We start from the raw sequence: 12,932 nt of genomic DNA, 5'->3' as shown, positions 1-12,932 counted from the left end.
TGTGTGCAAATTCGTTGTGCTAGGTTTATCTTATTTAACTGCTTCTGACAATGCTACTTTAACAACTTTTAATGCATCATTTCCCAAACTATATTCTGGAGAACACTTGTAATTTGTTCCATGAGATATTGATACAATTGTTCTGTAGGAGGATCACAATGTTTAAAAGTTTGGGAAATAATGCATGATAGATTTATTCTTAAGGGTTTAAAAATAAATTCTACCATATTAGAAAATACTTACAGTAAAGAAAACTATTTAACCATACTTAGTAAATGTAGACCAGATTTATTGGATGATAGAATCAACTTCCTCTTGATATATTACCCATTTAAATTATAATTACCCATTAAAATTCCTGTTTTGCAAAGCAGTTTGGGAAATATTGTCTTAATGCAGCTTTAGAAATAGCATTCAAAAATTATTGGCCAAATTGTCCTTAGTGTATTGTTGATTCTATCATCTCCCTTACTGATTCTCTCTTAGCAGTCCTCTTTCATTTTTTAATGCCTAACTTTATGCTTAAAAAATTACATTTTCTCTAATGGATAAAACTTGAGCCATACTTACAGAGAGTCTCCTGAGCCATCTGAATCATACTTAATGGTTAAGTAAGAAATGAAAAATTACCCTTTAGAGCGAACTGACTTTAGACCTGACGTTAATTCTTGCTGGGATGTAAAATGCAAGGGCACGGGATGCTTGCTCTGGGTATAAGAGGGTCCTGGTAACAGCTTATAGTCTGTCTGCTCATTACTCTTTTGCTGTTTCATTAGACTACTGGTCGGTCTCTCACTGACTGGGCTGTCTTTGCTCTAAAGACCTTATTGATTGTTTTTTGGACAACAGCTAGCGTGATGTACTGTACACAGTGCTGACCTGACTAGTTCCACGTGGCTTGATGGAGATTCGCACGTGCACAATACACATCATCTTCTTGAAACGCTTTCTTTCCTTTCAGCTATGACGCCTTTTGCTTTGATTTTCTTCCTACCTCTGACTGCTTTTCTCAGTCTTCCTAGTGGGACTTACTTCTTTTTTCCCGTTCCTTCTGTATTGGTGTTCCTCAGGGCCCTGCTTTAAGCCATCTTCCCTTTGGGTAAATTCTTCCTGTGTGTTCTCATCCATATCCATGTATTCAGTTACTACTAATTAGTAACTTTCTGTATTTGATTCTTTTCTCACTGTTGAGCTTCTTCCCCAAGTTTCAGCTGTTGATCAGATCATCTTTCCTTGGTTGCCTTATCCATCCATCTTTACTTGGATGCTATAAGCATGTCCAAAGAAAAACCCGTAATTTCTTGGTCCAAGACACTGCTCCTCCATGTGCCTTTTCCTATCCTGATGTCCACTACCAGCATGTACCACAGTATCCAAGCCTTGTTCCTAGAATCACCCTTCATGCCTTTGTCTCACTCACCACCCAGACCCATGCACACTCAGCCCCAGCATTTCTGGTCCCCATACTTCTCTTGAATGACAGGTGTCTCTACTCCCACTGCCTGAACAGTTTTAAAACTTTTCATCATTTGTTCCTTGGCCTTCTCTTGATACTTCTTGACAGAAGTCTCTGATTCTAGTCTTGCCTTTGTCCAGGGCATTCTTTACACTATATGCAGAAAGATACGTCTGAGAGATCTATTTAGAATTATAATCAGCATCTCAACCTTAACTGGTTCAAAACGCAACCTCCTCCTCCCATAGTCTTCTCCATTTTAATAAATAGCAATTTGTTACTTTAATTACCAAGGCCAAAACTCTTTGGTGTCATCCATGCCTGCTCCCTTTGTCTCACACCACACATCCAATCCATCTTCAAGTCCTGTTGCTCCAACCTTCAGAATAGCATCAGAACCCAACCATTTCCCACCGCCTCTACTGCTGTCAACCTGGTCACGCTACTAGCATCCGTTTTTCTGGATTGTCTCAGTAGCTAAGTACTTGTGTTCCTGGTGAGTCTTTATCTTCTAAAACTGTACAGTTCAGTAGAGTAGCTGCTGGCCACCAGACATTGTTGAGCATTAGAAATGTGGGTGATCTGAATTGAGATGTGTTATAAAAAATATCCACTGGATATCAAAGAATGAATACACAAAGAGACTGAAAAAATATCTTGCAGGATTTCCCATTGATTACATGTTGAAGCAGTAACATTGTGGATAAGCTGGATTAAATAAAATATGTTATTAGAATTAGTATGTTTTCCTTTTTACTTTTTCAATGCAGTTACTAGAAAAATTAAAATCACATGTGTGGCTCAATGTTTGTATTGCTGTTGGATAGCTCTACTCTAAAGTCTTTTTTAAACACAGCAGTCAGAGCTATCTTTTTGAAATGCAGGTCTTTTCATTTGTCAGGCCAAAATCCCCCAGAGGCTTTCCAGCTCACTCAGAGGGAAAAACTAGTCTTTACAGTGGGCTCCGAGGCCCAGTATGATCCTGTCCCCCAGTCCCTGTTCCTCCCGCTCTCTAAGCTCCCTCCAGCTCTTCTGGCTTCCTTAAAAGCCCAACCTGAGGGCCCCTGCGTTTGCATCCCTCCCCGGAGCACACACTTCCCCAGAGGGCTCGCTCCTTCGCTTTGCTCAGGTGTCTGCTCCAGTGTCCCCGAACAACAGTGAGCATGAGAGAGGCCCGTCCTGGACACGCCGTGCAAATCAGCGGTCTGCTTCCCCACACACACTCAGCGTGAACCTTTTCATCTTGTTTTGGCTTCATTTCGAATGGCTCCTCGTTGTCTGTAGAATGAAGTCCACATTGCCTAGTATGTCTGCGTGTGACTCTGCAGCACATTTCTTACTATTCCTCCAAGCAGCCCACTTGCCATGCCTTCCAGATCACATGGAAGAAACCCAGAATAAGGGAAAAAGTGATACACAATGTCCCTCTAATGAGGGATAAATAATTATCATTAAATGTGGATATATTCTCATACAGAATTAACATCCATTGAACTTCAAACTTTGGATGGTTTGCAAGTAGCAACGTTTTAATCCTCTGAATTCCACTGACCTCCATCCCATAATATGTATGCTAATATAATCAGCACCAAAGACAAATGATACCCTCACCAATGGAGATTTAAATCCTTGTTGAAAGGATCTCTATACGAATAAGTTTGCCTTTACTGATACTTATTTTCCTTTGTAACAGCACAGTTTTTCTCCTTCCAATGAAAAAGGAAGCATAACTTATCAATAGCTTATTCAGATACTTCATTATAAGAGAGTTAGGGGAGTTTTTAGAATGAACATTTCTGTTGTGGGTAATCAGAAAGAAGAGTTTACAGCTCAGTGATAAATAAATAAATAAACCTTTCAGAAATGTTTATTGTTCCAGCTCATTAAAATGCCATGTCTTTTGGACAGTATTTCTTAGAGGCCATAAAATTAATAGTGTATTTTAAAAGTTTTATTGGCACGTACTTCCTAAGTCTAATTTAGCCCTAGTGTTTAATTGTGTTGTCTCATCCAGGCTGGAAATCTGGCAGTTGATATGATTTTTCTGTTTTAAAAGAAAAACGTTTTCCTCCAGGGCTAGCTTCCATTCTCTTGAATGTGTTTTCACCCCGTCTTGCATTTTCATGTGCTGAAATCTGGAGGCTCTTGTCAGAGCTAATCTGGACTTGGTATTTCTCTGTGTCTTAAAATTATACTGAGATTTCAATTAATAACTAGTCAGGCCCCTGGTCTGGCGAAATACATCAGACTAAAATACTGCATGTAAGCTACCGGAGTTAAATTTCAAATCGTTCACTTACACAGATCAAGGCCAGTGCGATGAACATTTGTTGAGTGCCTGCAGTTCCACAGGCTTTGTGCATGGACTGCAGGTTCTAAGGCCCCATGCGTGTCCTTGAATGTAGAAAATCTAACCTTTCCCACCGTGCTTCTATAAATGCACTTCAAAGCAAACAGATTCCTTTTTCTCTCCAGGAAATTTGCCTTCCACCTACTAGTCCTATTTAAAACCTATGCAACGAGAACACCTCTTCCCTTTTAGCCTTCCTAGTTGACGCTCCTTTTTCTCAAGGCTCCCAAAACACGAGGAGAGATACTGAGTCAATATTCACAGAACATTTCCGACCTCTTAGAGGTGTTTCATTCTCATAGACTATCTTCTTGCCCTCCTCGTCTTTGCTAGACCTCCCTGGCAGCAGTCTTTGAAGGCTTGTACTCAAGCTTGGCTGCCTCTGTCATCTGTCCCATCTCCCAGGGTCATCCCGAAATACTCGCCCTCTGCCTTTGACTCTGCAGCCCCGAAGCCCTTCACTCAGTCAGGAGTATGTCTCAGATTTGCCTTTCTTTTGTCTTCTTTCATGGAGATATTCCATCATCCTTCTAGTGATGTCTTTGTGTCTTTTCCTCTCCATTCCATCCTTTTCATAGCCCATAAATCATCTTTTTAAGCACACATCTTTTTAGGCTATTCCTATGCTTACACGTGCCAGTCATGCTCCATTACCCAGAGCAGTGCTTCCCAGCTCCGAGGCATACTTGGAAAAAGGCAGTAAATGTGGAGGTAGGTTGTGGGGGAAACTTGGACCTGGAGGCCACTAACCTGGGGCCTCCTGCTGTTTCCAGCTCTGCCTTGGGTTCACCTTCAGGTACATTCACTGGGCGACCCCCCGTGGAGGATAAAACCCAAACTTCTTTGCTTTGCTGTCTTACTGAGGATTCTCCCCAGGACTTCCAGCATCTCCCATTCACCCTAGTCTCTAGCAGCAGTCCTCTTTCCTCATGACGCTTGGGGCAGAGTATCCCACCTGTCCGGGAACACCTGTCCTTGTGTCCCGATCTGCCAGCATGAGAGCCTCAAAATCACCAGGCAGAGCTTCAGCTACCATGCCGCCCTCACCACGTCCACTAATGCAGTGGTTCTCCCCTGGGGATGATCCTGCCTCAGAAGGATACTTGGTAATGTCAGGAGACATTTTGTGTTGTCTTATCTGGGAGAGGGGTTGCTGCTGGTACCCAGTGGGTAGAGACCAGGGATGCTGCTAAATGTCCTTCAGTGCACAGGACATGCTTCCACGGTAAAGATGTATCTAGACCTAAATGACAGCAGTGTCAAGGCTGAGAAACTCTGCCCTAGTGAAAATGATTCTTCCCGAGGAACAAGGACTTTGGATCCCACATGGTCTAGAGTGAAGGGGGCAGGAAGCACAGTCAGCCAGTGGTTCCCTGGGAGTGATCATACAGAGGTTCATTCATTCCACCCCTTGGTTCGCAGACCCATGGATTCTAACTCTCGGGGACACAGCACCAAATGGCATCCCTTGATTCATTGCATTGACTGCATTCCAGAGAATAGTATCCTGGAATTTTCCAATCAGAAGATGGGGAGCCTAGGACCTTTTATCCACTCACATTGGGGCTGTGGTAGGACCATGAGGTGGCACGCTGGCATGGTGATGCAATTGTACGTTACAGCTGTGCTGAGCTCAGGTCAGGGGAGAGATGTACAAGGACCAGAAGCATCTGCCCCACGTAGGAGAAATGCAGAACAGAAGGGCAGAGGCTTTTCCTTTACTGCCACTGTACTGCCAGCACCCAAGCTGGTGCCAGGTATGTAGGTTCACGTGAGTGGCTTAGTGAGTATCTGTTGAATGAAGATGAAATAATTGTGAGTAAACAGTGAATCAGTGAAGTTTTGCCTATTTCAGTGTGGCTATCAGTCTCTTCTTAGGTGAGGTGACTCCGGGTCTCACATCTGTGGCTCTCCTGCAGACGTGGTGGTGGCATCTAGCCTGTCACCTCTGTGCACAGCGTCTCTCTTTTCTGGGTTTGATGGACCATTATCCAGTTTAGAGCAGCTAGTAGAATACTCACTTTTAGATTCAGTGTTCTCCTTTGTTCCTGAATGGTGGTTTAGCCAACACATTCATGAAAGAGTGATTTGAGTTAAATTTTAAAAGAGGGACAGTAGTTCAATGGATGAAAATGGAGTGTAGAGAAAACCACAGACAAAAACATGGGGATGAGAAACCTCTGAGTGTGTTTCCAGATAACAGTGACTTAGTAGAACTTAGGATATATGGGTTTGTATATGAGAGTAACAGGAAATCTTTGAAAATATAATTGGAGCTACAGTTTGCCATGCCTTTGAGTAGCAGGCTAAAACATTGACATATTCATGAGGGGTCCAGTTCCTGATTGTTCCTGAGTCCTGCCCCTGCAACAAAGCTCACACTCTGAACTCTATGCTTTATAGAAAACCATTCTGTCCACATCCTTAACCTTCCAAGACCCTGCACCCATTTCACCTCTAGCATCAAGTTCTTCCTAACCACTCATGTCCACCTAGATATCTCCCCCTAGCTTTAATTTTTTGGCACTTAATTCCCGCTCACCTAGTGCTTGGCATTGTTTAACTGTTTCTGTGTTCCTTCTTCACTCCTCAACCGCATAAGAAGTCAGTCAAGAACAACACTAACTCTTTATCCCCTGTGTCAGCAAGTGGAATAGATGCACAGAGAAGATGTAGTAAATAGTTGGAAAGTTAAAAAGCATCCAATTCAATGATGCTTATCCAAATCTCTCCTATACAGGAATTTTAAAAAAGTAATGTTTGAGGGAAATGGTTAGTAGCATAAAGTTGCACAGATTTTAAACTTTGTTGTGTGTACCTCTTTTTTGTGTGCATCCAAAGAAGTGAGAAGAATCAAGGCAGGGGTATGTGTGACAGTGTGAGTGTATTTGTGTTAATATGTTTCAGAACGTTCTGTCACCTAAACCTCAGACACTGAAAGAATCCAAGTGATCAGAATGGATTTCTTCAGCTGTCACACATTTTAGAAAATTTAATTAAAAAAACTTAATCTAAAGGTGTACACATATGTTGATTTTTTTTTAATTTGGTACCATTTAAGGCATATTAAAATGAAAACAATATAAAACTTTTGTATTAAACCACATACATTTGTTGTACTCACCACTGATAATGAAAATGCCTAATACAGCTTTCCTTCAATTTGATGTGTTGTCATTAGAATGGTCACCGTGAGCAGTTCAGCTTCCCTCCTAGGAAATTTATCTCTTGTTAGATTCCTTCCCTCCCTTCTCTCTCTCTCTCTCCACCCTCAGCTTTCTCTTCTTTGTGCATACTTTTACTTTGAATTGTTTTTGATGGAATCTTGTTTTTGTCGGCTTATTTCCTAGATGGGAAGTGATGGAATTTTACGCCTCAGTACTTCAGCTCTAAATAATGAATTCTTTGCATATGCAGCACAAGGATGGAAACAGCGACTGGCAGAAGGTAAATTTCCATTTCCCATTATGATCTGACATATTTGAGTACACACACCATGCTGAGATTTGCACCGTTCTCTGATTCCCAAGTCTTTTTCCCCCCTGAAGTATACTTTCGTGAGAACTCACATCTTATTTCAAATGACTTCATTAATTCTTCTGTTGTGCTTGGCATTTCTGATGTCCAGCAGTTTTGAAGAAAGCGTTACCTTATCTGGAAGATACTAAAAACTGTTGCTGTAGCAATATTTTCTTTGGGATGGGCAGCTTCATTATGTGCTTGATATGTTACATATTCTCTTAATGTCTCAGACCCTGAAGAATATTCTTTTAATACTGTCTTCCCTTGAAGCCACAGCTTCACCTCATCCTTCCTTTAGTCACTAAGCTTCTTGAAAGACTAGAAGATACCCAGTGCTACCACATTTTTACTCATTTAGCCACTCACATGGTGACACTTGGGTGTGGCCCCCCATACACAATGGAAACCATCCCTTCTAGAGTCTACGACTGACTTTCTAGTGGCAACATTCAGTTTCCTCTTCTCAGTCCTTACATTTCATGTTCCTTCTCCAATATCTCATTTGGTTTCTACCCTATTCCATTGGAAACCATCTACCTTAGACATCTGTCATAGATTTTAAATTGTGTCCTGGGGCTTCATTCTGACCGGCTGTTTCTCAGCTTCCTTCAGGAGCTCCTTTTCCTCCATCGAATGGGAAATGGCAATGTCTCCACCATTCTTGTCCCCGATATGTGCATTTGTGACCAGACATGTCCTCTGGGCAGCCTCCTTCACCACTGTGGTCTCAGCTATGGCCCACATCTGGCTCTGTCTCCTCTTTCCTGATCCTCAGTGTTTCATTCCAAAAGCCTGCAGGGGCTTCATAATAGCAGGCACCTTAAAACCAAAATGCCAGTGTTAAAACTGTCTTCCCTTTTAATGTCTGCTTTTCTTCTGCCTTCTGTTTATGTCACCACTTTCCTCACTGCTCCTCACTTTGGAACCTTGATGATACCTTTGTTCCTCTTCCTCCTCCCCAGGTCCCTCTGGTTATGAACTGCTAATTGTGTCTTGAATCTGAATCCTCTTCAGCATTGTCCAGATGCCGCCTGACTGTAATCCCCACCTCTCATCTGCGCGGTTCAGTAGCCTCCTAGCCAGTCTCTAAGTTGCTTATTTGGCCGTCTTCCTCCCTCACTGAACACTGCCAGGACCTGCGTCTGTCTCTTGCAGGAGGAATTCAGGGCTCTCTGTAAAAGGTGCTCTGGGTAATTTGCTGCAGCCTACTTTTCCTATTTCATTTCATGCTGCATTCTCCTCACAACTGGCCACTCAGAAGAGTGTAAATATAGGTGTTTATATCTCTGTGCCTTGTGAGCTAATTAGTTTATGAAAGCTTGGTCATCTTTCGGAAGCTGACTCAAGAATCTGTTTCTCTGTGTGATCTTCCCTAATCGATCTAGGCCGAATTAAGTGCCTTCCCTTCTATACTTTCACTACACTGATTCTTATGACTGATATGGTGACATTGTATTGTTATAGTCAACTGTGTGCTCCATCTTTCACTGGACTGGTTTCATTAAAGACAGTGAATATACACTTCTTTTAAAAGTTGAAGTATAGTCAGTTTACAATGTTGTGTCAGTTTCTGGTGTACAATAGTTCAGTTATACGTATACACACATTATTCATTTTCATTGTAGATGACTACAAGATATTGACTATAGTTCCCTGTGCTCTACAGTAGAAACTTGTTATCTGTTTTCTATATAGTAGTTAGTATCTGCAAATCTCAAATTCCTAGATTATTCCTTTCAACCCCTTTTCCCCCTGGTAATCCTAAGTTTCTTTTCCAGGTCTATGAGTCTATTTCTGTTTTGTAAATAAGAAAATTTGTCTATTTTTTTAGATTCCACATATAAGTGATAGTATATGTTATTTTTCTTTTTCTGGCTTACTTCACTTAGAATGATGATCTCCAGGTCCATCCATATTGCTGCAAATGGCATGGTTTTGTTCTTTTTTTATGGCTGAGTAATATTCCATTGTATAAATATACCACAACTTCTTTATCCAGTCATCTGTCAGTGGACGTTTAGGTTATTTTCATGTCTTGGCTGTTGTACATAATGCTACTGTGAACATTGGGGTGCATGTATCTTCTCAAATGAAAGTTCCCTCTGGATATTTGCCTAGGAGTGGGATTGCTGGATCATACAATAAGTCTGTTTTTAGTCTTTTGAGGACTGCATACTGTTTTCCATAATGCACCAAACTACATTCCCACCAACAGTGTAGGGAGGATTCCCTGTTCTCCACACCTTCTCCAGCATTTATCATTTGTGGACTTTTGAATGATGGCCATTCTGACTGGTGTGAGGTGATATCTCATTTCAGTTTTGATGTGCATTTCTCTGATACTTAGCGATACTGAGCATTTTTTCTTGTGCCTATTGGCCATTTGTATGTCTTCACTGGAAAATTGCTTGTTTAGGTCTTCTGCCCATTTCTGTATTGGGTTTTTGTTTTTTTTTTTTTAATTAAGTTGTCTGAGCTGTTTATTTATTCTGGAAATTAAGCACATGTCAGTCTTACCTCTTGTAAATATTTTCTCTCATTCCATGGGTTGTCTTTTTGTTTTCCTTGTGGTACACTCATTCACAACCCCTGGCATGCAGTACATTTGCTAAATATTTTACAGTTCATCTCTGATGAAATGACTGAGTGATGTTCATGAAAAGAGAAGCTGTAGAAATATTATCAGTACTCAGCCTATGACCTTTCAGCGTCCATAAAAGTTGACTCAAATCAATTACATGTTTTCTTCATTGATTGGCAAAAAATACAACAATTTTACTCAATATTTAAGCATTTTCTTTCTAGGAGAGTTTACTCCAGAAATGCAGTTGCGGATAAGGCAGGAAATTGAGAAGGAAAAGAAAACAGAACCTTGGAAAGAAAAATTCTTTGAAAGATTTTATGGAGAAAAGTAAGTACTAGAGCATTTTTTTCTCATTTCTCTTAGAAGGAAATGAAAATGTAATTCTCTGCTTCACATAGCACACTCACATGCTATAAAACTTAATAAACCTGCGATAAAAGGTGGTAGGCCCTCAGTGTAAGAAATTGCAGGTAAAATTATAGTGGCATATCAGCACTTACATTTAAAAAAAAATGTGTTTTCAGGGGTTTATAACTTGTCCATAAAAATTCATTTTGGACTGAAAATAGCACATGAAACCCTATAGAAGTCGATTTTGGCTTTCTTAACTGGGTTTTAGTAAAAAATCTCCTCTATTTTTTCCCCAAGCATTTGCATTAATGAATGCATTAAAGACTAGTAGTCTTAGACACATATTTGATTCTCACATTTTCCCAAAAATGGTAACTCTTCATATGCATTTGTTTAGTCCTTATTTGGGGGAGAGCCTGAACTATTACCCTTTACTCTGTCCATTTTCCTCTTCGTGTGTAACCACTTTCTAAGACATTATTTTTATTTGTGTGTGTGTGTGTGTGTGTGTTAAATATAATACCGGCCGCATGTGAATGTGGTAGTGGCTAAACTAGAATTGGAAGTAGTTTCTCCTTTGCCTCGCGGTGAACCGTACTCGGGCACAACCCGCATCTCAGAGACTGTCAGATCCCTAAGAAAGAAAGGGGGAGTTAAGAGCCAACAGTTGGCGGCAACTTCAGTTCATCCTGGGTAGAGGGGTCTGTGCTTTAATCCCCACATACTAGTGCTTGAAAGTCGTTTTGTGTAGAAGACACGGAGGTGGTGGCAGGCAACCACCAAACCTGTACTATTTGATCTCAATTCACAAACCTCCCCCTGTCATCGGGGGAGTCCCCCATCGAGAGGACCCACGTGATGAACAGTCTGCTTACACAAGGGTGGCCTCTGGCGAGCTGTCTGGAGTTGCGGTCCCCGTGAGTGTGAGTAGGAAAGTTCCTTTTCAGTTGCTGCCCTCAGACCTTGGGTACATATATGTATTGAAGCAAAACTAAAAGGAGATAAAATTAACGTCTTCTCTCAAGTGTTAAAATCGTGGCAGACTAGATACATGCCTTCTTATACAGTTACCCGCAGTATTACTCAAGCCTGGTTGCATCAAAATCCTCCTTGGAGTTTTAAAAACAGATACAGATGCCCAACATCCACCCCAGACATACTGATGGGGGATGCCCAGGAGCTGAGCCCAGAAATCTGTATTCTTAGGTGCTTCCCCATCAAGCAGATGCCCAGCAGGATTAAGAACCCTGGAGAGTGGCATCGAAGACCACTCAGGGGGCCTTCCTTGCCTTTTCTGACAAAGAATGTTGGGAGCGCTCTTTGCAGTAAGGGCGGAGGAGAGCAAGCTAGTTACCTCCAAAGCACTGATCCTTAGGTTCTGTTGAGTACTGGGCCAGTTCTTTTATTAATTCAACAAAATTCATCCAGCGTGAATGTGCCAAACACCTTCCCAGATGCCAGAGAGCCTGTATTGTAGGGACCCTCCAGAGAGCTTTTCCTCCGTCAGCACATTAATCACTGAGCAGACCCTGAGCAAATTACTGAGCTTTGCCAATGTTGTTTCACTTAGTCTTCCCAACAATCCTATCAGGTGGATACCATTATTATTCTTATTTTTAAAAGGGTTTAGAAAACTGAGAGACGATGAAACTAAGTAATTTCCCCTGGTTTACAGTGTGGTTAAGTAATGTGCTCAGCGTCTTAATCCTGCAAATCCTTCTCAGAAAAAATTCGCACACCTACAGTTTTTCACCTGAAATCTGGGGGCTTGGTAGACTGTCATGGATGCCAGGTTAAAGGCCCCTGCCCTGGCAAGTGACCAAGACAGCACTGTGAGTAAACACACACCCCCACCCTACCCCCGACAGCATCCCTGCGTTCTAAATACAAAGTTCTTTTACTTGACCGACCTTTTTCTTGCTGTAGTTTATTCAGAGAGTTTCTGTCCCCTTATGCCTTGCTCGTCTTTTCCTGTCTTTGATTACATACTGGATGACGGATGTATTTTGGACATCTCATTGACTGCCCTTCTAATTTTGTTTCTAGATTACCTGCATTCCCTTAGCGTGTGAGGGAAGTTTTCCTGCCATCAGATAATTTTCCGTTGACTGACACCATGTGCCTTCTCATTGCTCTGATTTTTCCCAAGATCTTTATTTTGGTTTTTATTGGCTTACTCTGCCTATAATACAATACTGTTCTGCACTCGCTTTAGTTTTAGAGATCCCATGTATTTGCTAACTCATAGTTATAGGAGTTGGTCTGTTGATTTACGATCCAGATTTCTCGAGGGCAGGGTTTTTTTTGTGTGGTTACGTGGTATGCTGTGAACATCTTCCTTCTATGCCTTATGCCTTCTTGTGTCTATTTTCCCATGAAAATAATAAAATGTTTACATGCATATTTTATACAATGCTGTTTTCCATATGAGAGATATATCACATACATATACGATATTTAGTAATATTAAATATATTTAATGCTATTCTTATTAATCAACTAGCTGAAATCTGGCTGCCAGTGGCTAGATTTTGTGTGTTCTCCATCTAACCTAGTATCAGTGTATGTGTGCTTGACCTCGCCCCATGGGACCTTGTTTCTAACTGATTATTCCACTCTAAATGTATTTGTTGCATAATTATTCTGATCCTCTCAGTACAGTATAAATT

General features: G+C 41.2%; 1 protein-coding gene across 3 annotated transcripts in view; it reads left to right on the top strand.

Moving 5' to 3' along the window:
- Window positions 1-12,932, top strand: part of ASXL3 (ASXL transcriptional regulator 3) — a 159,857-nt gene that overhangs the window by 132,841 nt on the left and 14,084 nt on the right. For all 3 annotated transcript variants that reach the window (XM_064481519.1, XM_031438997.2, XM_031438996.2), the window contains 2 exons: window positions 7,157-7,253; window positions 10,134-10,239. In XM_064481519.1, the coding sequence (XP_064337589.1) occupies window positions 7,157-7,253; window positions 10,134-10,239 (203 nt within the window). The remainder of the gene's footprint in view (window positions 1-7,156; window positions 7,254-10,133; window positions 10,240-12,932) is intronic.

This window comes from Camelus dromedarius, chromosome 32 (assembly GCF_036321535.1).
Source record: "Camelus dromedarius isolate mCamDro1 chromosome 32, mCamDro1.pat, whole genome shotgun sequence".
In the NCBI taxonomy this organism is placed as follows: domain Eukaryota; kingdom Metazoa; phylum Chordata; class Mammalia; order Artiodactyla; family Camelidae; genus Camelus; species Camelus dromedarius.
Note: the sequence above shows the minus strand (reverse complement) of the source record. Positions and strands in the feature narration are given on the sequence as shown.